The sequence below is a fragment of the Pseudophryne corroboree genome (genome assembly GCF_028390025.1).
Source record: "Pseudophryne corroboree isolate aPseCor3 chromosome 3 unlocalized genomic scaffold, aPseCor3.hap2 SUPER_3_unloc_30, whole genome shotgun sequence".
NCBI lineage: Eukaryota > Metazoa > Chordata > Amphibia > Anura > Myobatrachidae > Pseudophryne > Pseudophryne corroboree.
The window spans coordinates 1,424,507-1,450,221 of NW_026967520.1; the positions used below are offsets into that span (position 1 = coordinate 1,424,507).

The 25,715-nt window shown below is 46.5% G+C and overlaps 1 protein-coding gene across 1 annotated transcript in view; it reads left to right on the forward strand.

Moving 5' to 3' along the window:
- The window catches only part of LOC134984028 (zinc finger protein 585A-like), a 246,921-nt gene extending 225,174 nt beyond the window's left edge, over positions 1 to 21,747 (forward strand). Inside the window, exon 4 of the mRNA XM_063949671.1 lies at positions 19,604 to 21,747. Within this exon, the coding sequence (XP_063805741.1) occupies positions 19,604 to 20,979 (1,376 nt within the window). The 3' untranslated portion in view covers positions 20,980 to 21,747. The remainder of the gene's footprint in view (positions 1 to 19,603) is intronic.
- The last annotated feature ends 3,968 nt before the right edge of the window (positions 21,748 to 25,715 follow it).

Below are 25,715 nucleotides of genomic sequence, written 5' to 3' on the forward strand. Positions count from 1 at the left end.
AGCCAGTGTGTGTCATGCAGCTCTGTAGAGAAAATGGCGCTGGTTAGTGCTGAGGGATCAAGCTCCGCCCCCCCAGCGGCGGGCTTCGCTCCCTGTACAATTTTCATAAAATGGCGGGGGGATTGTCTATTTGCTGCCTCCGCAGCCTAATTAGACCCTTTATTGCCTAAAACGAGGATTATTGCTGCCCAGGGCGCCCCCCCTGCACCCTGCACCCATCAGTGCTGCCTCTGTGTGTTGTGTATGGGAGCAATGGCGCCCTGCTTACCGCTGCGTGCCTTACCTCATGAAGATCTGAAGTCTTCTACTGCCTGAGATGTCTTCTTGTTTCTCATACTCACCCGGCTTCTATCTTCCGGCATCTGTGAGGAGGACGGTGGCTCGGCTCTGAGACGAACCCCAGGGTGAGACCTGTGTTACGACTACGTCTGGAGCTAATGGTGTCCAGTAGCCTAAGAAGCAGAGCCTATCAGTTAAGTAGGTCTGCTTCTCTCTCCTCAGTCCCACGATGCAGGGAGCCTGTTGCCAACAGGACTCCCTGAAAATAAAAAACCCTAACAAAATTATTTTTCCACAGAAAACTCAGGAGAGCTCTCTGCAGTGCACTCATTCTCCTCTGGGCACAGAATCTAACTGAGGTCTGGAGGAGGGGCATAGAGGGAGGAGCCAGTGCACACCCATACTAAAAGTTCTTTTTAGGTGCCTATGTCTCCTGCGGAGCCCGTCTATATCCCATGGTCCTTACGAAGTCCCCAGCATCCTCTAGGACGTAAGAGAAAAAGTGTTATGGACAGATGAATTGAAGCTTGAGGTGTTTGGATCATACAGAAGAACATTTGTGAGACTCTGAACAAGTGAAAAGATGCTGGAAGAGTGCCTGACGCCATCTGTCAAGCATGGTGGAGGTAATGTGATGGTCTGGAGCTGCTTTGGTGCTGGTAAAGTGGGAGATTTGTACAAGGTAAAAGGGATTTTCAATAAGGAAGGCTATCACACCATTTTGCAATGTCATGCCATACCCTGTGGACAGCGCTTGACTGGAGCCAGTTTCCTCCTACAACAGGACAATGACCCAAAGCACACCTCCAAATTATACAAGACCTATTTATGGAAGAAACTACAAATATTTGTGGTAACAGACTGTGCGCTATTAGCAGCCGTGTCCTATTGGTAATAAAGTGTCACCAACACTTCAATCAACAAGGAAAAAGGCAATTTTACCATACAGGTCAGGGCGCTTCAATGTCATAAATGAATCATTACATATGTCGATTCCGTTTACTTGGATATCACTGTAAGACAACATAAAAATGACAAAGGCATGTAATGAACTGGTCTAGGCGTCCCCAGGAACCGTCATACAGGCAAGTGAGCGATCCACGTGTCCTCCCGTTTCCTCCACCAACGCGTTTCGATAGCTCTAGGCTCTTTTTCAAGGTGTAGGAGGTTGTTGTGCTGTGGGAATATTTATACCCCACTTGATGAACTCCAATTGGTAAACTTGTGTAAAACCTAATACCAGACAAAGACCTACTACTTTCTATGAACCTCATACCCAGTAATGAAAATCCTGTCCGAAAAAGTCCATTCCAGTGTGTCCATTCCCACCTGCAAGGACAGGTTCTAATTTACTGGGTGGAACAGTGTCCGACATTTGTTCCGCTTCCGGCGGAAGGAGGTCAGCGGCCTCTCTATCCAATTGTCGAAGGACGTATCCATTAAGGACTTCATTACTTGTCATTCAGTAAATATGATCTATTGTATTAGGTGCAGTTGTGATAAATTTTATATAGGTCGGACCAGTAAGGCTCTAAAGATTAGAATGGGTGAACACCTACGTAATATAAGAAAAGGCTTGGAAGCACTTTGCGCCAGGTAGAGCGCGTTCTACACATTGCGCCAGGTAGAGCGTGTTCTACGCATTGCACCAGGTAGAGCACGTTATACACATTGCAGCAGGTAGAGCACGTTATACACATTGCACCAGGTAGAGCACGTTATACACATTGCACCAGGTAGAGCACGTTATACACATTGCACCAGGTAGAGCACGTTATACACATTGCAGCAGGTAGAGCACGTTATACACATTGCAGCAGGTAGAGCACGTTATACACATTGCAGCAGGTAGAGAATGTTATACACATTGCACCAGATAGATCACGTTACACACATTGCACCAGGTAGAGCACGTTATACACATTGCACCAGGTAGAGCACGTTATACACATTGCAGCAGGTAGAGCACGTTATACACATTGCAGCAGGTAGAGAATGTTATACACATTGCACCAGATAGATCACGTTACACACATTGCACCAGGTAGAGCACGTTATATACATTGCAGCAGGTAGAGCACGTTATACACATTGCACCAGATAGATCACGTTACACACATTGCACCAGGTAGAGCACGTTATACACATTGCAGCAGGTAGAGCACGTTATACACATTGCAGCAGGTAGAGCACGTTATACACATTGCAGCAGGTAGAGCACGTTATACACTTTGCTCCAGGTACAGCACGTTATACACATTGCAGCAGGTAGAGCACGTTATACACATTGCAGCAGGTAGAGCACGTTATACACATTGCAGCAGGTAGAGCGTGTTATACACATTGCACCAGGTAGAGCACGTTATACACATTGCACCAGGTAGAGCACGTTATACACACTGCAGCAGGTAGAGCGCGTTATATACATTGCACCAGGTAGAGCACGTTATACACATTACACCAGGTAGAGCACGTTATACACATTGCAGCAGGTAGAGCACGTTATACACATTGCAGCAGGTAGAGCGTGTTATACACATTGCACCAGGTAGAGCACGTTATACATATTGCACCAGGTAGAGCACGTTATACACATTGCGCCAGGTAGAGCACGTTATACACATTGCAGCAGGTAGAGCGCGTTATATACATTGCACCAGGTAGAGCACGTTATACACATTACACCAGGTAGAGCGCGTTATACACATTGCAGCAGGTAGAGCGCGTTATACACATTGCGCCAGGTAAAGCGCGTTATACACATTGCGCCAGGTAGAGCGCGTTATACACATTGCGCCAGGTAGAGCGCGTTATACACATTGCGCCAGGTAGAGCACGTTATACACAGTGCACCAGGTAGAAAACGTTATACACATTACACCAGGTAGAGCACGTTATACACATTGCAGCAGGTAGAGCGCGTTATATACATTGCACCAGGTAGAGCACGTTATACACATTGCAGCAGGTAGAGCGCGTTATACACATTGCGCCAGGTAGAGCGCGTTATACACATTGCGCCAGGTAGAGCGCGTTATACACATTGCGCCAGGTAGAGCGCGTTATATACATTGCACCAGGTAGAGCGCGTTATACACATTGCAGCAGGTAGAGCGCGTTATACACATTGCAGCAGGTAGAGCGCGTTATACACATTGCGCCAGGTAAAGCGCGTTATACACATTGCGCCAGGTAGAGCGCGTTATACACATTGCGCCAGGTAGAGCGCGTTATACACATTGCGCCAGGTAGAGCACGTTATACACAGTGCACCAGGTAGAAAACGTTATACACATTACACCAGGTAGAGCACGTTATACACATTGCAGCAGGTAGAGCGCGTTATACACATTGCACCAGGTAGAGCACGTTATACACATTACACCAGGTAGAGCACGTTATACACATTGCAGCAGGTAGAGCGCGTTATACACATTGCGCCAGGTAGAGCGCGTTATACACATTGCGCCAGGTAGAGCGCGTTATACACATTGCGCCAGGTAGAGCGCGTTATACACATTGCGCCAGGTAGAGCACTTATATGATTAAAAAAACAGGACAATAAATACATTTAATATATGTAATGGGTTTATGGTGCTGCTATAATAGAAGCCCCAGACTGGATTTAGGGGTCATTCTGAGTTGCTCGCTCGCTGCAGTTTTTCGCAGCACCGTGAACAGATTACTACTGCGCATGTGTATGCACCCCAATACTCAGGCGGGTCGTACAGGTACAAAGCGAATCGTTGCTGTGCGATGGATTTAACGTAGAATCCATTCGCAATGCCGGTCGCAAGGTGATTGACAGGAAGAGGGCGTTTGTGGGTGGCAATTGACAGTTTTCTGGGTGTGTTTGGGAAAACGCAGGGGTGTCCAGGCGTTTGCAGGGCGGGTGTCTGACGTCCATTCCGGCTCCAAAAAGACAGAAATGATCGCAGCGGCTGAGTAAGTCCAGAGCTGCTTAGAAACAGCACAAAATGTTTTTGCAACGCTCCGCCGCACAAGCGATCGCACACTGCAAAATGAATATACACTCCCCTATAGGCAGCGACTATCTGATCGCTGCGCTGCAAAAAATAGCTAGCGAGCTATCAACTCGGAATAAGGGCCTTAGACGCTACAAAAGTGTTACAGGGGGAGCGAGAGGGTGACAATGCTGCTGGGCTGTTATCATACCGGAGGTATGCATTCAGGATCCCGGCAGCCGTAATACCGACGCCAGAATCCCGACAGCCGCCAGAATACCGATGCCGGCATCCCGAGGAGATAAGGAGATCGACTACGATATCCTGACAGTCAGGATCCTGAAGGTAAGTAGGCACTGCTGCCACAGGTTTAGCGTGCGGAAGGGGGGGTAGGTTTAGGCACACCCAGGGGGGGGTTAGGGTATGGGGTGGGGGAGGTTAGGGTTAGGCTGCAGAGAGGGGGAATAAGGTTAGGCGCTAAGGGGGGGAGGTTAGAGTTAGGCTGTGGGTAAGGGGGGTGGTTAGGTTTAGGTTGTAGGTAAGGGGGGGTTAGGTTTAGGTTGTGGGTAAGGGGAGGGTTAGGGTTAGGCTGTGGGTAAGGGGGTGGTTAGGCACTGCTGGGGGGAGGTTAGAGTTAGGCTGTGGGTAAGGGAGGTTAGGGTTAGGCACTGCTGGGGGGAGGTTAGGGTTAAGCTGTGGGTAAGGGGGGTTAGGTTTAGGCACTGCTGGGAGAAGTTAGGGTTAGGCTGTGGGTAAGAGGGGTTAGGGTTACGCACTGCTGGGGGGAGGTTAGGGTTAGGCTGTGGGTAAGGGGGGTTAGGTTTAGACTGTGGGTAAGGGGGGTTAGGGTTACGCACTGCTGGGGGGAGGTTAGGGTTAGGCTGTGGGTAAGGGGGGTTAGGTTTAGGCACTGCTAGGCGGAGGTTAGGGTTAGGCTGTGGTTAAGGGGGGTTAGGTTTAGGCACTGCTGTGTGAAGGTTAGCGTTAGGCTGTGGGTAACGGGGTTAATTTTAGGCTGTGGGTAAGGGGGTGGTTAGGCACTGCTGGGGGGAGGTTAGGGTTAGGCTGTGGGTAAGGGGGGGTGGTTAGGTTTAGGCACTGCTGGTGGAAGGTTAGGTTTAGGCTGTGGGTAAGGGGGGGTTAGGGTTAGGCACTGCTGGGGGGAGGTTAGGGTGTGGGTAAGGGAGGGTTAGGGTTAGGCACTGCTGGGGGGAGGTTAGGTTTAGGCCGTGGGTAAGGGGTGTGGTTAGGTTTAGGCACTGCTGGGGGGAGGTTAGGGTTAGGCTGTGGGTAAGGGGGGTGGTTAGGCACTGCTGGGGGGAGGTTAGGATTAGGCTGTGGGTAAGGGGGGTGGTTAGGGTTAGGCTGTGGGTAAGGGGGGTTAGGTTTTGGCACTGCCGAGGGGAGGTTAGGGTTAGACTGTGGGTAAGGGAGGTCAGGTTTAGGCACTGCTGGGGGGAGGTTAGGGTTAGGCTGTGGGTAAGTTTGGGCCATGCTGGGGGTAGGTTAGGTTTAGGCTGTGGGTAAGGGGGTTAGGTATAGGCACTGCTGGGGGGAGGTTAGGTTTAGGCACTGCTGGGGGGAGGTTAGGGTTAGGCGTCAGCAGTGCTGCGATTTAGGATGCCGGTGTGTTTTCTCATTTCTAGCCTTATATGATGTAGCCCTGGCTCAGATCACTTGTATATATGCTTATGATGGAAGCAGACGTTTTAGGCAGCTTGACAGGATTATCCCAGAAGTAGCGGGTGTACCACAGGTAGCAGCAGTGCCTGCACAATTGATTCATGCTATATTCTTGTAGATCCTTAGATTGGTCTAGTTGTGAATGGTGCTGGGAATATCAGGGAAACTTACTGTAGTGGATGCCTGAAACAACCACTGAGGTCGGCTACAAGCCCATGACACTCCCAGAAGACACACAAGGCATGCAAGGAAAGCCACCACCCAAGTTCAGCCACCCGCTCCAAGGCTACTTACCCTACCCCACAGCACTTACGCTGTCACCGGCACTCACCTCCCGCCCGCAGCACAGCGTAGAGCAGCCGTAGAGCCGTCTTCACTCTCGGCCCGGCCCCCGTGTGAAGCCGCGGCTGCATGTGACCAGAAGGGGGAGGCACCGCCAGAGGACTGGTAGTGGTAAGGCTCCACCTCCTCTTTACAGGCACGAAGCGCAGTCGATTGAGAGCCAGGAATTGGCTGCAGCGGAGCGCGTCCTCGGGGACCCACACATTTTTTTTAAATGTGAGTCTCCGTCCTCTGATCTGGGTAAAATATGCGCTATAGCGCGTATTTGCGAACACTGTATGTATGTGTGTGTAACTATATCGGTATGTATGTATGTATGTGTGTGTGTGTGTATATATATATATATATATATATATATATATAGGCACTGCAGTGTTATATTTAAGCAATAATGTGTATTTGAGTTGTATTTAAAGTGAAATGCACTTACTTGGTTGTGTGTCCCAGGAGGGGGGAATCCATTACTGTGCAGGCTGTTGGATTCACCTAGTACTTTTCCCCCAGAATGGAATGCCTTCCTCTCTAGCCTCCCACATGGAAGTATCATGGAGCAAGAGAGGAACAGCTCAGCTTTAAAACAAGCCAAGTGGTTTTCTGGAGCTCCATAGGGATCACCTAGGCTGCCCATCTCTGGAGCCCAAGTTTAGGCTGGAGATGGTGAGCTGAGTAACCGGGCAGATTCCTGGAAGTAGTTTAGATGGGAAAACTTCCCCCAGCCTAGACTGAGCGTCGCCAGGGCAGATACCAATCCTCCAGGATGGGACTGTCAAAGGAGAGTGACTACTCCCCACCATCCATAGAGGACAGTGTTAGCTGTGCATGTGGCCAAGGTCATGCACATCACATGGGTAAACAATGATTGGTTGAGAACAGCACGGTGGACTTACCACCTGTGGTATGTGTATTGGCGTAAGATAAAAAGAGGAGGCCTGTGAGCCTCCAGAGGTATTATACCATTTTCACTCTGCTGTAAACATCTTGCTGTATTGCTGTTGCCCCTAGCAATACGGAAGAGTCTTTTTTAAGACTGGCTGAATAAACATCTGCCTCAAGATGACCGCTTCATGTTGTGACCTGCAGCGCTGTGCCAAACATAGTTCCGTTTTCCGACTGTCCAGGGTGCACTCAGCGTCTGCAAGCTCCGCCTCCCGCCAGCTACCGTACAGAGGCCTAGTCCAGCGACTAGTGGTTAGACAGAGTGTCGACGCATACAGAGCAGTACCATGGTTCCAGACTCCATGGCAACAAGGAGTCTGGTGGTGGCAGTGCAGTATCCGCCACCTGCGTTGTGGGTTGTGTCCGTAGTAGGCGGTTACTCACAGTAAGTGGGAATCCCCTAATTGGCCAGATCCCGTGTGACTTAAACATCCATTCTGTGACTGGGGCGGGATGTGAGGCAGGGCTAGGGCTTTCATACAGAACCGTCCAGTCACAGAAATTGCTGGCATAGCGGTGGGATAATCCTAGGTGGCTTTTTGGTCACCTGATTAGAGAAGCTGGGTTATTCAGGAGAGGAGTAACTGCAGCGCAGGAGAACGCACAAGATGGCGGACTTCAGCGGAATGTCCAAGGACGATCTGGAGATCATGTATCAGGAGAAAGGGTGTGGATATCCCTTTCAACGTGTCCAGAAGCATCATGAGGGCAGCACTCGTGAGCTTGGAGGAGTCCCGCCGAGCGGAGGCAGAGAGTGCTAAGGGCGTTGGCAGTGAAGAGGGCGGCCTACCAGTGGACGTTCATACAGAACCGGTGAGACCCACAAGTGCCACCCTCTCTACTAGCTGCAGCCATGTTTCATGCCTAGAAGGGCCAGAGGTCCAACGTCCCAGGTGGGGCGACACGGATACCTTAGCAGACCGGCTAGTGGAATTCGGAGAAAGGGCAACGGAGCAAGAGTGCGTGATCATCACCTCACTTTCCAATATCACTGCCGGGCTCCAGTGACTGTGCACAGCCTGTTCTGTCCCCAGCAGTAGCGGAAGACCCAGTGCTCCCACCTGAGGCAAAAGTGCCTCCAAGTCAGCTATCCGGAGCGTGCAGGAAAGACTGGGCACACTTATCCCCAGAATACAGCCCATAGCTTCAGCTGCGTCACTAGGCTGCAGCAGTGAACGGTGCCCAGAGTGAGTGGAGTGAGCGGCTTTTGGGCAGTAGGAGTGGGGGTCTGGTCCCAGTGGTGGCTGAGAGCTATCAGGTAGGGTAGATATGAAGCCACGTAGTAATGAAAGCTCCAGAAAGCATGTCTGGATGGACTCGGGCCCCTCTTATTTATTATTTAAACAGGTGTGATGGGTGTGGTACATCCCTGCAAAGGCAGATCCAATCTCTTTCTCATCAGACTCTGATGTCTTCCCTGCTCTCTCACTCAGATGTTCACTGCTGGCAGTAGCACACGTATGAGAAGCAGAAGTATGGCGGCAGCTGTATAGATTCTGATATGTAATTCTCTGTATCGTACTTACTGTACTCACATCATCCTTATTACTAGTGAGAATATAGAGGTAAGACACTGATGATGGGGGTGTAACAGTGGATTATGACCCAGCAGATGATGATGATTGCAGTTTATTATATGGTGTATTGCATGTAAAGTACCTTGTACCACACCTACTCTGCTGTAGCAATATACCTTATATAAGGGTGAGTAACACATATACAGGCTTACCAGCGTATGAGCACACACATAAAGGAATGCTACCTTACCAATGCTTCCAGGAGTAACGTTAGGAGACATTTCTCTGATCCATCAGCTCATATGACTGACGTTATTGTTCATCTAGAATCTCCAATTCATACGATATGTTCCCCATCCATTGTTTTACATTGGTGCTGACATAGGACTTGGCGAGTGACTATATCTCCATTTATACTTCATGGTTAGTTACCAGTACAAGAGGTAGAGATATATCTAAGTCTTATTATAATATTACATTTGTTATTGTGAGTGTTCTCAGGAGGGTGGACACAATGATAGTCTGAGACACAATATTGGCCCTGACAATGCCAAATTCTTTTGTCGTATAAACAACCCTTATGAAGCTAAGAACACTGTACGCTGTTTACTTAAGAAGTACCGTAATGGTACGCTAGTTGCGTAACGATCGCTCAGCCGTAAGCGAGACGCTCAAGCGTCACGTTCGCTCGCGGCCCAGTGATCACAGGACACGTTACTGATTATGTCTAGGGAAAAGATTCGCTGTAACGTAGCATACGCTCGAGACCACGAGGAGGTCACCAGCGGTGTAGACGCTCACAGCACAATACCTTTATATTTAAACCTTTTAACAATGTAATACACTATATACCTTAATGTGAATACAGGGTGTAAGTGCAACCTTGTGTAACCTGACTACCTACAAAGCTGCTTGAGCGTTACCGACGCTCAAGTGAACACTTAACACTATAGAAAATACACAGATACAGGTTTAGGGTTCCAAAGCCTATTATCTGTATTATATCTAATATACTTGTAAAAGAGTAACACAGTACAAATGATACACTACAATATAACAAAGACTTCCTAACCAAACACCTAACTAAGGGATAAACTACAATACTATCCTGATCTAATACAATACAATACAATACTATAAAAGTTTAGTCTAGGGGAGATATGAGAGAAAATAGAGAGAGAGAGACACAGAGCGAGAGAGAGAAATTGGCTCACAGAAAGACAATGATTACGGAGAGAAACTTACGCAACAGGGTAACGATCGCATGCGCCTCGATATCCAGCTCCCGATTATCAGCAGATAACCGTTGATGAGAGAGTGCAGTTGGATATGGTCGGCCTGCCTATTTATGCCCCACACACAATGCAATCTCCTAGTCCCTACAATCCCATTGTCCATTGGCCGAAGGAATTCGGCCCTGCATCATAACAAAAGGTCATAGGGTGATTCATACAGGTGGGCTGTGACGATTTCCAACAGCTCAGGTGGGTGGGAAACTGGGTTTCCCGCCGCATACCTGAGTATGTGCAAATCATAGAAATGGACATAAACTTCTTATGTCCATAACTATTCGCACGAGCGATTAATACGCTCCAAACCAACACCGGAATATTGCTAATTAAATACTCTTCCGATGGGTACCAAACACTGCTGTATGATTCCTGTTAGACCCTTCGTACGATGCAAAGAGGGATTCCTCAGCTCAGGGACATTGTATTTTAACCAAACTTACAGAAACTATCAAAGGGATCATGATCTATGAAATACATTAATTATGAAACTGTGTAATGAATGAGTCGCACGCTGCGATTGCATACTGTTTACCGTAAATACGCATACCGCGTGCAGCGAGTGCACGCAACTGCGGGTATGCGCTATCACGGGAGTGCGCACGCATGCGCAGCGTGTACCAGTGTGCGGTGCAAATATGGCATCGTGCATGGAGACATTTTTCTGACTTCGACAGTCCACCCTTTGGCAGTCAATAATAACTGCCACAAAATATTTAAGGAGAAAAATGTAAGTCAGGGGTTAACTGATTTCCATGGTGGGGTAAGGAAGAAGAGAGGAGTAGGTGTGAAAAGGGTATGACCTAGTGAGAAAGCAGAAGCATGTGTGTATGAGTCCATGTTTGGAGGGTCATGTATCATCGTGCCGTACGTGTGGTAAATCAAGCTTCGAGGTATTGCGAAGTATACATTTGAATTCCTTCTTATCCCGTACTAAGGGTCTGTGGATGGGCTGTCAAACTCTACCGAGCTCATTTCGGCTGTGGTTGCAACAAAATGGGGATGCACATTTTAGTTGATGATACATGAATGGGGGAGGTATGTGGTTGCTGATATCTGTGCCTGTATTCCCTATCGACTATGTGTGTCATTACCTGAGGGTTGTAGAGATGAAGATAAAGAACACTTATGAAAAATGCAATGATATTCTATGTCAGGGAAATGTACATCTGTCGTCGAAGTTGTTTTCGGTATCTGTTGAGAGTCGTCTTCTTTGCGCTGTATTGCTCCTTAGGCGTGAGCAAATAGCTTTGTCTAAGCCATCAGATTTACAAAAAAATGTTGGGCTAGCGTGAATTTAAAAGTTCTAGGGAAACTGGGGATCCATGGCAAAGTTCATCAAGTGTCCATATTTAAAGTTGTCAAATCTTCTTCATCTTTGGTCTTGTCTGTGGTCTTGTCTGCATACCGTCTCGTCAACTTCCTCGTCCAAGGGGTCTTTGTATCTTGGAGAAAAGCAGAAAAACAGGTGAAAGAAACGGACCGCATAATCACATTTTCATCACATTCTGGTTTCTATCATTGGGTCATAAATCAAACCCAGGTTAATTACAGTTTCCTCGCTCCTCAAGCTCATCACTTTCGTACTTTGTTTACACCTCATCAAAGCCTGCCCGCATCTAAATATCAATCCAATCGATATAACGACACCTAAGATACACAGGAGAAACTTTCCAACATCCATTATGACTCCTTGAGCCCACTCTCCCAAACCGGAGAACCAATTTCGCGGGTTCAACCATGACACCCAACCAGTCAGCTCATTACCTACAGCAGCAAGGGTGAGATTGTGTTTCCGACGAAATTCCCATTTTAATTGCAGAATATCATCCATCTTTTGGTCTATGACCTCTACCGGATCCTCGGTGCTATTCGTGATATACGTGCAACACTTTATGCCGTACTGTGTTGCCAATGTAACACAATATCCGCCTGTTACTGCTGTAAGGTAATTAAGAACCATCCTATGCTGAACTAGTTCTGTTTTGTAAGCTTGAAGTTCTCTTCCAGTGTATCTAAACGTGTCATCATACATTTCAGTGATATTATCTAACAAATTGGCGAGTGCGGAAATGTATTTATAATTCATCACTCCTCGAGCGGTACGAGTGAAGTCTAACGCTACCAGAACCTGAATCCCGGTGGATTCATGGATAAGATCAGAGGCCGGATGCTCTAACCTTTCTGACAGTTGTCTTTTAACAAGGTGCTCGTAGTGAGTGTGAGTATAAGGAGCTTGGGCACCACGGTGTATGTCCTTCATTTTGTCATGTGTAAAAGTCATCACTTCAGGCAATACTTTTCCAATATAACACAATCCTTCAGAGTTTGGGGCAAGCCACTTGTACGCCTTTCTCCCGCATACGAAATATGCATCATCGGGGAGAACATAAGGGACGGAGAAGGACATGACCATGTTACAAACCTTCCAGGTGAAATCTCCTGACCCTAATTCTTCCATCTGCTTAATACACGTATCAGGCTGGATGATATGTGCACAGTATCCTGGTGATACTTCTCCAACTCTAGTAATCCTATTTCCTAAGGTGTATCTATACCGAAAAGATTTTCCTCGAGTGGCTATGTGGCGTACAAGTTCTGTATCTGTAGGCATTCTATCTGCTCTGTGTGAAAAGGTCATGGTAAGGTTGCTCCATGACACTTCCCAATTTCCCGGTTTTCTAGGATTGGAGATGTTAAAACATAAGAGGGACCTATCCACATGGTATTGGTGGAGCTTCAAACTAGGAGGGCTGGAGATATTAAACCTCCGGTCCACCGGTCTCCCACCACTTAGCTCAAGTACCTCCCCTGTCGTTAAAGGAAATGGTACTAGCCCTGATTTGCTGTGACCCTGAGGTACTTGAGAACATACCCAACAATCGGTCTTGTTTAATACGTTACCCACTAGAGAGTGATAGTCACTCAATGGATGCCGGTCCATATGGATATTAAAACTAGATTGGCATTTCTTTGTTACAGAGCCTACAGATACAACTTTCTTTTTGAACTAACATTCCTTCACAGTTGTTTACAAATAACATGGTTGTTAGATCGTGCCCGGTACTCGCCTTTGCTTGGTGATTGGGTTGCTATTGGAAATTTACACCTCCGTCTCAGTCATCAGGACCTTTCTGGATCCTTTCTCGACCTCACTGGTACTCTCACCGAAACAGACTGCTCTGGTCAACATCATGGTCAACGGGAAAATCCATATCACAGTCTCTTGGGGCAAGTCCATCTTACAGGAGGAGAAAAGAAGAAATTTGTAAAGGGGGTATAAGAAATCAGTTTGAGGGGGAGAGAACTTGTTACGATAATAAGTTCTCTCGTCTTGTTGTTCTTCTTGTTCTGCTGTCCTCTCAAAGGTGCTGTCTCTTCAGTCTTCCGAATGAACCTTCTGGTGATGTAATCTTTCTTCCTAACTAGCGATCTTTCTGTGTGGAGCACAAATCTGGCGTTACCATTGGTTAACACTTAGGGGTGACATACCATCTTTAAATCATGGAAACATGAGTGAGGAGAGAGAGAAAATAAATAAAAAAAACAAAAAAAAAACAAAAGAGATAGAGAACAATTCATGTGCATATATACATTACATAACTCGACAATAACCACCAATGAGAAAAGAGAAACAAAACATTTTTAAACATTGTCAACATTAAGAAAACATTGTTAGCATTAGGCTGTCATATCTATGTGTCTACTGGTCTCCTTGAGCAGTCTCTCCCCACCAGCACTTGCATTATTCCACTGTCTGTATCTGGCCAGAATACATTGTGGCGGAGGTCATGCTGGGGTTTGGTAGACTTCTGCAAGGACCAAGTGGGTATGCAATGTGTGAATTCTTACCAATACTCGTCAGAGATGGGGATAGAGAGAGAGAAAAAAAAACATTTCACAGATACATTTACAACGTTTAACCTGGTCATTCCTGTGTCTTCAGTGAATGACCTCCCACTTCATTAACCGTTACCTCAGGCTTGCCTCCATTCCTAACAATCACCTTTCCTGCCTATGTGATCCTTGATTGTAATGATGTGTATTGTAATTTTGCTCATTTCTTGGTCTAGGGGGTCTAACTTTATGTGGGCTGTTATGCCTGCAATCTCTTGCATAATGGCCTTCCTCCTGGCAATTATAGCAAATCCTGGGCTTCCTCCACGTATCAATGACCTGAGGTTTTGGTTGGTTTGATGCCTCCTCAAACGCTCGGATGCTCATCATCGTCAACCGTTTCCCCTGTACTTCCCTGATTCCTTGGATTTTGTGATTATGGTGTTGTTTTTCTCTTGATCTACAATCTCTTGCAATGTGTCCCTTTTTAGGACAATGGTAACAGATTACCATATCTGGGTTTCTCGCAGGGGTGTGGGGCTTTTGTTGGGGTGGTCTTGTGGTTTGGGCCTGTATTTTTGCTGCCATTAACTTATCTCTTTGTGACTCTCTGTGTCTGGTGATATTCTGATCCTGATTGATGACGGCCTCTCTTAGTGCGGTCACCGAGATATCTCTCCAGTTTGGGTTGGTGGTCTGTACCCTAGTTTTTAATTCATCTTTTAAACCCTGCATCAATACCTTAACCGCTATTCCTCTATGTTGTGCATTTGTCTTGATGTCTGCGATCCCAGTGTTTCTAGCCATTATTTGCAGTGCTCGATTGAAATAATTAGAAACATTTTCTTTTTCGTTTTGCCTTATGGAGAAAATTTCATTCCACTTGACAGCAGCTGGGAAATATATTCCTAACTGTCGGTTAATCTGCCTAATACATTCCTGATTGTGTTCCTCCGTACAAGGTACCTCTGTGTTTAATTTACAATCAGCAATGAACTTTTCAGGGTCAACCCTGGAGGGCAAACATGCCCTCAGCACTGTCCGCCACTCTTTGTTGGTGGGTTCTGTGGCGTTTCCTAGTTCTTTTATAAACCTTTGACATTTGGCTAGATTTTTCCTAGGATCAGGAAATTCAGACACAATTGATCTCAATTCGGTCCGGGACAAGAGACAGCGCATTGCACTGTCCTTGACGGGAATGATTCCCTGATCGTCAGTCTTCCCATTGGGGACTGAGATCACCCTGGCCAGATCGAGCTCAGTTACATCATCTTGTGTTGATCTTACATTTTGGGGTATATCTGTTTGTGCGTGATATGAAACATTGTACGTACCTGTGGACACGACCTCACCTGACCCTCTGTTAGGGGGTTCGATTGTTGCCTTTACCAATTTGGTCGTGTCCACCTGGATGGCTTTTGTGATGGTTGCTGGAAGAGGTGCTGACATCGTTCTGGGCTCACTGTCTTGTTTGTATTCCTGAGGGAGGTTTGACATGGGGTGCAACTTGCATAGGTTAATAGTTGTACATTCAACAGTATTACAATAATCATGGTTACATTTATTACACTTATTCTTATAATCTATATTACAGTTGCTAAGAGCGTTTTTATTGTTCCACCTTTGTGCTTTTCTCTCCGCAATCAACTCCTCTCCTGCTGCCATGTCTCTCCCCTCAAGATAAGAGTCAGAAGAGTCAATAGACTCTCTTTGTAATTCACTTTCCTGTTGCCATAACTGTAAATATTCATAATGTTTATTTTGTCTCTTCGTTGGTTCAACGAGACTTATCCTCCTCCTTAAATTTTTTAACACCTCTGGACTGAAGCTACCTATCCTTGGGAACTTGTCCCTGTCTTGTACAGTCATGCTCTCCCATTCATCACATAAAACTTCAGTGTGATTTCCATATTTCTTACACATCACATATCGTGCCGACCCGATGGATCGGTTCTCTGAATCAACCTGAACCTGGGTTGATCGCCCCCTACCGGAACAAATGGCCCCCATAATCTGCAGGCGTTGCCTATTCCTCCTTGAATATCAAGGCTTTCGGCGAACCCTTACAAACAAACCAAGATGTCCTTGGGCAGGCCGGCGGTGGTGGTTTATCAAGTACCCCACTTACTTCTCGCCCACGTTGGCCTGTGCCGCAATCACTGTAACCAGAGCTGCGGTACCCAACCCAGGGCCCCTGTGAACCTTTACTTACTGGGGCGTGCTGGACCTACCAGTCCCCAGCAAGTATCGGTTGTTGGATAGTTCCTGAGTGACCAGCGAACTTCCCTTCCCAAAAAAAAAAAAAAAAATTACACAAATCACGTCAGAATGTACAAATAGCGTTTGTGACCACTTTACTCTAATGGTATGAGGTCATATTACTAACTACTGCACACAATTACGTGCGGTCCAATCGTTCAGTACACGAGCACTACTTGTCATGTACTGAAAGATCAATGGAATCTATGTTTCCGGCTGTGATTCCTTCAGCCAGAGCTTGTATGGCCTATATGGGTTCTGCACCAACACCCCAGGCGTTGTGCCACTGGACTTTTATAGCGGACCTTTTTGTACCTTTTACCTGTTACCTTATGACCTCCTGGTCTTGTTACACCTTATGACCTCCTGGTCTTGTTTCCTTATGGTCCGCTATACTCTAATGCTCAAATATTATTTTTAACCAGGGATGCCTCCCTAGCCACCGTATATGTCACTTACACGTATGTCCCTTGACGAGTACTCGGCTTTCCTTGTGGTTCCACCTTTTAAATTGTATAAACACACTCACTCAACACATGTATACTTTGTTTCTATGTCTATTTCTGCGCAGAAATTGTCTTCAGGCCAAAAGTGTTACCAATTAGGAGCAGGATCTGTTAAACTAAATTTCAGATTTTCCAAAAATAGATTTGCGTTATTTTTCCGCTTCGCGTTATCTACCGCTGTGCGTTACTTATCACCTTTGCGCTAATTATCGCTTTGCGCTAAAATCCAACTTTTCGTGTCCTGAGCTACGTGGGCGTAACCAGACGCTACGTTGCGTAATGAACGCTGCGTGCGTCTGCCTTTGGATTGCGTACGCTAGTCTTTGTTAGCGACACGTGTACGCAATGTAAAAGATCCACCGTAACACAATATACTTTTATCAATGTAAATGATCCCTGATCATCTACCGCAATCCACACTGACTGCCTTGTTTTCCAGACAACCCGTGTGTTGTTCTATATTTTAACTATTACCTCTACTATTAAATAACAGCAAATCTCTTTTTTAGCCCTTCCTATCAACTATAAAAATTTGGCAAACAGGAATAGTGATATACGAAAAATGAAATACACAAGTGAAAAGAAATGCAGGTATATGCGTGCGTGTATACGCAAGACAGAAGAGAAATAAACAGTTTTAAAAAAAACACAAGCGTTTTGTTCTTACTTCCGGTTACCGGGTTCCTCCAGCACTCTTTATCTAAGCGAAGCAGACGCTTATCCCGTCAGCACTGTGAGACAACCTCCCACCCTTTGCTGGAGGGATAATGTCTGCTAATCTACCTAGCGCAGATGTGAGGAGTATAGGACGAGCCCCCAATTGACAATGCCAAATTCTTTTGTCGTATAAACAACCCTTATGAAGCTAAGAACACTGTACGCTGTTTACTTAAGAAGTACCGTAATGGTACGCTAGTTGCGTAACGATCGCTCAGCCGTAAGCGAGACGCTCAAGCGTCACGTTCGCTCGCGGCCCAGTGATCACAGGACACGTTACTGATTATGTCTAGGGAAAAGATTCGCTGTAACGTAGCATACGCTCGAGACCACGAGGAGGTCACCAGCTGTGTAGACGCTCACAGCACAATACCTTTATATTTAAACCTTTTAACAATGTAATACACTATATACCTTAATGTGAATACAGGGTGTAAGTGCAACCTTGTGTAACCTGACTACCTACAAAGCTGCTTGAGCGTTACCGACGCTCAAGTGAACACTTAACACTATAGAAAATACACAGATACAGGTTTAGGGTTCCAAAGCCTATTATCTGTATTATATCTAATATACTTGTAAAAGAGTAACACAGTACAAATGATACACTACAATATAACAAAGACTTCCTAACCAAACACCTAACTAAGGGATAAACTACAATACTATCCTGATCTAATACAATACAATACAATACTATAAAAGTTTAGTCTAGGGGAGATATGAGAGAAAAGAGAAAATAGAGAGAGAGAGACACAGAGCGAGAGAGAGAAATTGGCTCACAGAAAGACAATGATTACGGAGAGAAACTTACGCAACAGGGTAACGATCGCATGCGCCTCGATATCCAGCTCCCGATTATCAGCAGATAACCGTTGATGAGAGAGTGCAGTTGGATATGGTCGGCCTGCCTATTTATGCCCCACACACAATGCAATCTCCTAGTCCCTACAATCCCATTGTCCATTGGCCGAAGGAATTCGGCCCTGCATCATAACAAAAGGTCATAGGGTGATTCATACAGGTGGGCTGTGACGATTTCCAACAGCTCAGGTGGGTGGGAAACTGGGTTTCCCGCCGCATACCTGAGTATGTGCAAATCATAGAAATGGACATAAACTTCTTATGTCCATAACTATTCGCACGAGCGATTAATACGCTCCAAACCAACACCGGAATATTGCTAATTAAATACTCTTCCGATGGGTACCAAACACTGCTGTATGATTCCTGTTAGACCCTTCGTACGATGCAAAGAGGGATTCCTCAGCTCAGGGACATTGTATTTTAACCAAACTTACAGAAACTATCAAAGGGATCATGATCTATGAAATACATTAATTATGAAACTGTGTAATGAATGAGTCGCACGCTGCGATTGCATACTGTTTACCGTAAATACGCATACCGCGTGCAGCGAGTGCACGCAACTGCGGGTATGCGCTATCACGGGAGTGCGCACGCATGCGCAGCGTGTACCAGTGTGCGGTGCAAATATGGCATCGTGCATGGAGACATTTTTCTGACTTCGACAGCCCTCATTCTGAGTTGATCGCAGCAGCAAGAAAGTTAGCAATTGGGCAAAACCATGTGCACTGCAGGAGGGGTAGATATAACATGTGTAGAGAGAGTTAGATTTGGGTGGGGTGTGTTCAATCTGCAATCTAATTTGCAGTGTAAAAATAAAGCAGCCAGTATTTACCCTGCACAGAAACAAAATAACCCACCAAATCTAACTCTCTCTGCACATGATATATCTGCTTCCCCTGCAGTGCACATGGTTTTGCCCAATTGCTAACTTTCTTGCTGCTGCGATCAACTCAGAATGAGCGCCATTATAAAGCCTTCAGTAAAAGTTATGTTTTATTATACACACACATTTACAATTAAATGTCCCAGAGAGTCATCTTCTCCAATTGTTTACAAGATTAATATTGTTACAGAAAATGTCACATTTCCATAATGTATTTTATTTCCAGCAGATGGACACACACTCAGGAATATCTCAGAAGGACATCTAATGTTATCCCCGGATTGTGACATAAAAGATAATGACAGTAGACAGGATTCTCCAGGAGCTACTCCCATTACCCCAATGATACATCCAGCTCTATCAGCTGATCCCCCTGATCCTGGAGAATGTTCTCCTGATCACTCTGATATTGGTGCATCTGTTACAGCTCTGACAGTAGATACAGTGTTTCCCTGTTCTGTAGATGCCAAATGTTTTACACAGAACACAAAACTTATTACCCATCAGCCAGCTAAGGCAGGTGAGAGGCCATTTCCATGTTCTGAGTGTGGGAAATGTTTTACACAGAAATCAGGTCTTGTTACACATCAGAGAAGACACACAGGTGATAGGCCATTTCCATGCTCTGAGTGTGGGAAATGTTTTATCTGGAAATCAGAACTTGTTAAACATCAGCGAAGTCACACAGGTGAGAATCCATTTCCATGTTCTGAGTGTGGGAAATGTTTTACATACAAATCACATCTTGTTATACATCAGAGAAGGCACACAGGTGAGAGGCCATTTTCTTGCTCTGAGTGCGGGAAATGTTTTACCTGGAAATCACAACTTGTTACACATCAGCGAAGTCACACAGGTGAGAATCTATTTCCATGTTCTGAGTGTGGGAAATGTTTTACAAACGAATCACGTCTTGTAATACATAAGAGAATACATACTGGTGAGAAACCATATTCCTGTTCTGAGTGTGGGAAATGGTTTACATACAAAACTACTCTTGATGCACATAAGAGAAGTCACACAGGTACATCACCATTTCCATGTTCTGAGTGTGGGAAATATTTTGCACAGAAATCACAACTTGCTAGACATCAGAGAAGTCACACAGGTGAGAGGCCATTTCCATGTTCTGACTGTGGAAAATGTTTTGCACGGAAATCACACCTTGTTACACATCAGCAAAGTCACACAGGTCAGAAGCCATTTCCATGTCCTGAGTGTGGGAAATGGTTTGCACAGAAATCAGGTCTTGTTAAACATCAGAGAAGTCACACAGGTGAGAAGCCATTTCCATGTCCTGAGTGTGGGAAATGTTTTGCACGGAAATCAGATCTTGTTATACATAACAGAAGTCACACAGGGGAGAATCCAATTTCTTGCTCTGTGTGTGGGAAATTGTTTGCACAGAAATCAGATCTTGTTAAACATCAGAGAAGTCACACAGGTGAGAAGCCTTTTTCTTGCTCTGAGTGTGCAAAATGTTATACTCGGAAATCATATCTTATTATACATATGAGAAGTCACACAGGTGAGAGGCCGTTTCCATGTTCTGAGTGTGAGAAATGTTTTGCACACAAATCAGATCTTGTTATACATAACAGAAGTCACACAGGGGAGTATCCAATTTCTTGCTCTGAGTGTGGGAAATGTTTTAAACGGAAATCGGAACTTGTTATACATCAGAGAAGTCACACAGGTGAGAAGCCATTTCCATGTTCTGAGTGTGAAAAATGTTTTGCACTCAAATCAACTCTTGTTAGACATCAGCAAAGTCACACAGGTGAGAAGCCATTTTCTTGCTCTGAGTGTGGGAAATGTTTTGCACACAAATCACATCTTGTTAGACATCACAAAAGTCACACAGGTGAGAGGCCATTTCTTTACTCTGAGAAATAAATCAGCTCTTGTTGCACACAATAGACCACTCAGGTGAGGAGCCATTTTAATCTTCTGGAGTATAGTTATCATTGCCATGCATTGTTCTTCAAGGTTCTTATCCTATCTCCTATGCTTTTTGCAATATACATGCTACCGCAGGGTGAAATAATCAGATGCCATGTCCTCATCTACCACTGCTATGCAGATGACCTGTCTCTTGCTCCGGGTAACCCAGTACCAATCCTAAATGGTTGTGTAGCTGAGCTCCAGGTGTGGGTGATGCCAGTTGGCTGTGATTCAGTTCTGGTGAAACATGTCCTTCTGATAGAAGCTCACCAACAAAGGGCAGGGCTACAGCTCAGCTTTGTTACCAACCAGACTTATGCTTATGTGTTCAGAGTTACAAAATGCTGATCATGTGCGGAATATTGGTGTCCTGGAAGGCGGAGTGACACTTAAACATCAGTTATCAGCCACAATCAGATCCTCATCTGAGGAACATAGCCAGACTCCAGCACTTATTTCCCTCAGAAGATCTACCTACAGTCATACATGCACTTGTATCATCACACATAGACTACTGCAATGTGCTCTACCTGGGTCTCCCAGCAAAAGAATTGCACCGCTTGTAGCTTGTACAGAATGCAGCAGCCAGGCTGTTACCTAACCAGCCCGTTCCTGCCACATAACACCCATTCTCTGCTCCCTTCACCGGCTGCCTGTAAGATGGTGACTCTGTGCCTAATTCAGGTTGGATTGCAGTGTGCGATCCAAATGGAGTTATTGAGGAAAAAGTTGCGGGCTCATCCTGCGCATGCACCTGCATTTTCTGTCGAGGGGCCGCAGAAAATGCGATTGCCTGTCAGGCAGACTGCAGTCATGGGTGGGCGGGCAATGCTCCATTTCCAGGAAGGAGACTGATCCGTGTGGCGCGAACGAAGGGCAGAGGCAGACAAACAGGCATGATCACGGTGGCTGTGTGACATCAGATGCAGCCACCATGATTGAGAAGAATGCGGCAGGCCTCCTGAAGGTGCAGCTATGATGCGGCAGCAGGAGGCTTCACTAACTTCTACGATGAAGCAGAAATTGTGAGGCAATCGCATTTTCTGCTTCATCAGGTGTGAGGCGGCGGTCAGCATGCTAGGTGGCCTTGCCCTGTGATGGGCGGCCCCCAGCGCGCTAGGTAAAGGATTGCTAATTCTGCTGATTAGCAGCATCTGCAATCCTTACTGAATTAGGCCCGCTATTAAATAATCTTACTGACTCTCCCAGCCTTGCATGACCATGGTACCAGAAGCAGCTTCTGCCTCCGTACTGCCCGGGCTTCTTCCATCTGTTGATGAAGGACTGTTAGCAGTACCATAAATTCCCAAGCAGTGCTTAGATGTCGGGGAGACAGGGTGGGTGGCAGTAGTGCAGTAGCGGGGGCTGCTGGAGGCAGTGTCTAAGTGGTAATATTGTCCCCAAGCAGCGCTGAGGGAGACAGGGCAGGGGGTAGTAGTGGGAGCTGCTGGAGGCAATGTCTACGTGGGTAAACGTCCCCAAGCAGTGCTGAGGTGTCAGAGCGGGGAGACAGGGCAGGTGGCAGTAGTGGGGGAGACACGGGGTGGATGGCAGTAGTGGGGGGAGATGGCGGTGGCAGTATGTGGTTAAACAAGATGGGTAACAGTAGTGGGGGGAGACAGGACGGTGGCAGTAGGTGGCTAAACAAGGTGGGTAGCAGTAGTGGGGGGAGGCGGTGGCAGTAGTGGTGGGGAGACAGGGCGGGTGGCAGTAGTGGGTGGAGACAGGGTGTGTGGTCACAGTGCAGTACCAGGGGATGCTGGAGGCAGTAAAGTAGGGGCGAGACGTGGCAGTATTGGGGGAGACAGGGCGGTGGCAATAGTGGGGGGAGACAGCGGATGAAGTTGGGGGTGACGGCGGTGGCAGTAGGGGCGAAGGGCTATTGGGGGGAGATAAGGCAGGGCAGTAGTGGGGAGAGATGGTGGTTGGCAGTAGTGGGGGGGAGACAGGGCGAGTGGCAGTAGTGGGGGGAGACAAGGTGGTGGCAGTACTGGGGAGGAGACAGGGCTGATGGCCACAGTGCAATACCAGGGGCTGGTGGAGGCAGTAAAGAGGTGTATGGGTCCCGCACAGAACCAGTTGATAATTAGACTTAATGATGATTATGCTTCCTTATTTCTAATTAATCCCTTGTATGTGTTACTGTTATTTGCTGTGTCAGCCTTTATGTGTGTTCTGTGTAATAATCCTGAAAGTAGTGCTGCTACCGATCTCATATCATTTGTAGTAACTTGGAAAAGATGAGATATGAGGTGCACTCTGGAAGCTTATAGGGGGTTAATCAGAGATGAATGCAGATGTGACATCACGCAGCCCCCGCAGGAAACTTATCCTGCCCCGCCCGCATTTACCCCTCAGGGATGCGGCCACAATGTGTGTGTCTGCGTGGCCGCTGCGCATGTGCATTTTGCCACCACTGGGTAAACTGCTGCGGGCCAGTATTGCGGCTGGGTCTGAATGACCCCCATAGGCTGTTGTGCAGAGTAAAGTATTTTTTAAGTTTAAAATATAGACAAAAATATGTGTATTAAAGATGTGAAATAAAGTCGTTTAAAAGCAAAAGATTTCCGGTGCAATTTTGGCTATGTCTGATTTTGACAGCTCATTTGAATAGTGGGATGATATTACGGGGGGAAGGATGGGTCTCTGTGTAATTAAATAGTTTTATAATTTGTTGGCTTTAAATAAATTGTCTGTTCAAATGTTCTGTTGTTTTTACTTTGTGATAAACTGTTTTTAAAGTAAACCGATGGACAATAAGTCAGTTGCGCAGTTTCCTCAATGTTACGCTACGTGTAGCGCCACTTAGCGTACCTTTTGAGCGGTGTGACGCTCTCGTAACACCTTGGTGAATATATATGGCTACAGCAATATACACTTAAACCTTAGTATAGTGTCGGAAGCGTCCCTGACGCTTCGCCAGATTAACAAAATAACTTGTTTGGATTAAAGGTGCAACCCAATAACCATATACACTGCTCAAATAACACATCCTAGATCTGAACGAATGAAATATTCTTATTAAATACTTTGTTCTTTACATAGTTGAATGTGTTGACAACAAAATCACACAAAAATTATCAATGGAAATCATATTTATTAACCCATGAAGGTCTGGATTTGGAGTCACACTCAAAATTAAAGTGGAAAAACACACTACAGGCTGATCCAACTTTGATGTAATGTCCTTAAAACAAGTCAAAATGAGTCTCAGTCGTGTGTGGCCTCCACGTGCCTGTATGACCTCCCTACAACCCACACAAGTGGCTCAGCTGGTGCAGCTCATCCAGGATGGCACATCAATGTGAGCTGAGGCAAGAAGGTTTGCTGTGTCTGTCAGCGTAGTGTCCAGAGCATGGAGGCGCTTCCTGGAGACAGGCCAGTACATCAGGAGATGTGGAGGAGGCCGTAGGAGGGCAACAACCCAGCAGCAGGACCGCTACCTCCGCCTTTGTGCAAGGAGGAACAGGAGGAGCACTGCCAGAGCCCTGCAAAATGACCTCCAGCAAGCCACAAATGTGCATGTGTCTACTCAAACAATTAGAAACAGATTCCATGAGGGTGGTATGAGGGCCCGACGTCCACAGGTGGGTCTTGTGGTTACAGCCCAACACCGTGCAGGACGTTTGGCATTTGCCAGAGAACACCAAGATTGGCAAATTTGCCACTGGGCCCTGTGCTCTTCACAGATGAAAGCAGGTTTTCACTGAGCACATGTGACAGAGTCTGGAGACACCAAGGAGAACGTTCTGCTGCCTGCAGCATCCTCCAGCATGACTGGTTTGGCAGTGGGTGGTGTGGGGTGGCATTTCTTTGGAGGGCCGCACAGCCCTCCATGTGCTCACCAGAGGTAGCCTGACTGCCATTCGGTACCAAGATGAGATCCTCAGACCCCTTGTGAGACCATATGCTGGTGCGGTTGGCCCTGGGTTCCTCCTAATGCAAGGCAATGCTAGACCTCATGTGGCTGGAGTGTGTTAGCAGTTCTTGCAAGACAAAGGCATTGATGCTATGGACTGGCCCGCCCATACCCCAGACCTGAATCCAATTGAACACATCTGGGACACCACGATGCACCACAGACTGTCCAGGAGTGGCGGATGCTTTAGTCCAGGTCTGGGAGGAGATCCCTCAGGAGACCATCTGCCACCTCATCAGGAGCATGCCCAGGCGTTGTAGGGAGGTCATACAGGCACGTGGAGGCCACACACACTACTGAGCCTCATTTTGACTTGTTTTAAGGACATTACATCAAAGTTGGATCAGCCTGTAGTGTGTTTTTCCACTTTAATTTTGTGTGACTCCAGATCCAGACCTCCATGGGTTAATAAGTTTGATCTCCATTGATAATTTCTCTTACATCCTAGAGGATGCTGGGGACTCCGTAAGGACCATGGGGATAGACAGGCTCCGCAGGAGACATGGGCACTTTAAGATGGACTTTAGGATTTGGGTGTGCACTGGCTCCTCCCTCTATGCCCCTCCTCCAGACCTCAGTTGATTACTGTGCCCAGAGGAGACTGGGTGCTTTTCAGAGAGCTCTCCTGAGTTTTCTGACAGAAAGTATTTTGTTAGGTTTTTTATTTTCAGGGATCCTGCTGGCAACAGACTCCCTGCATCGAGGGACTCAGGGGAGAGAAGCAGCCCTACTTCTGTGACTTGAAAGGCTCTGCTTCTTAGGCTACTGG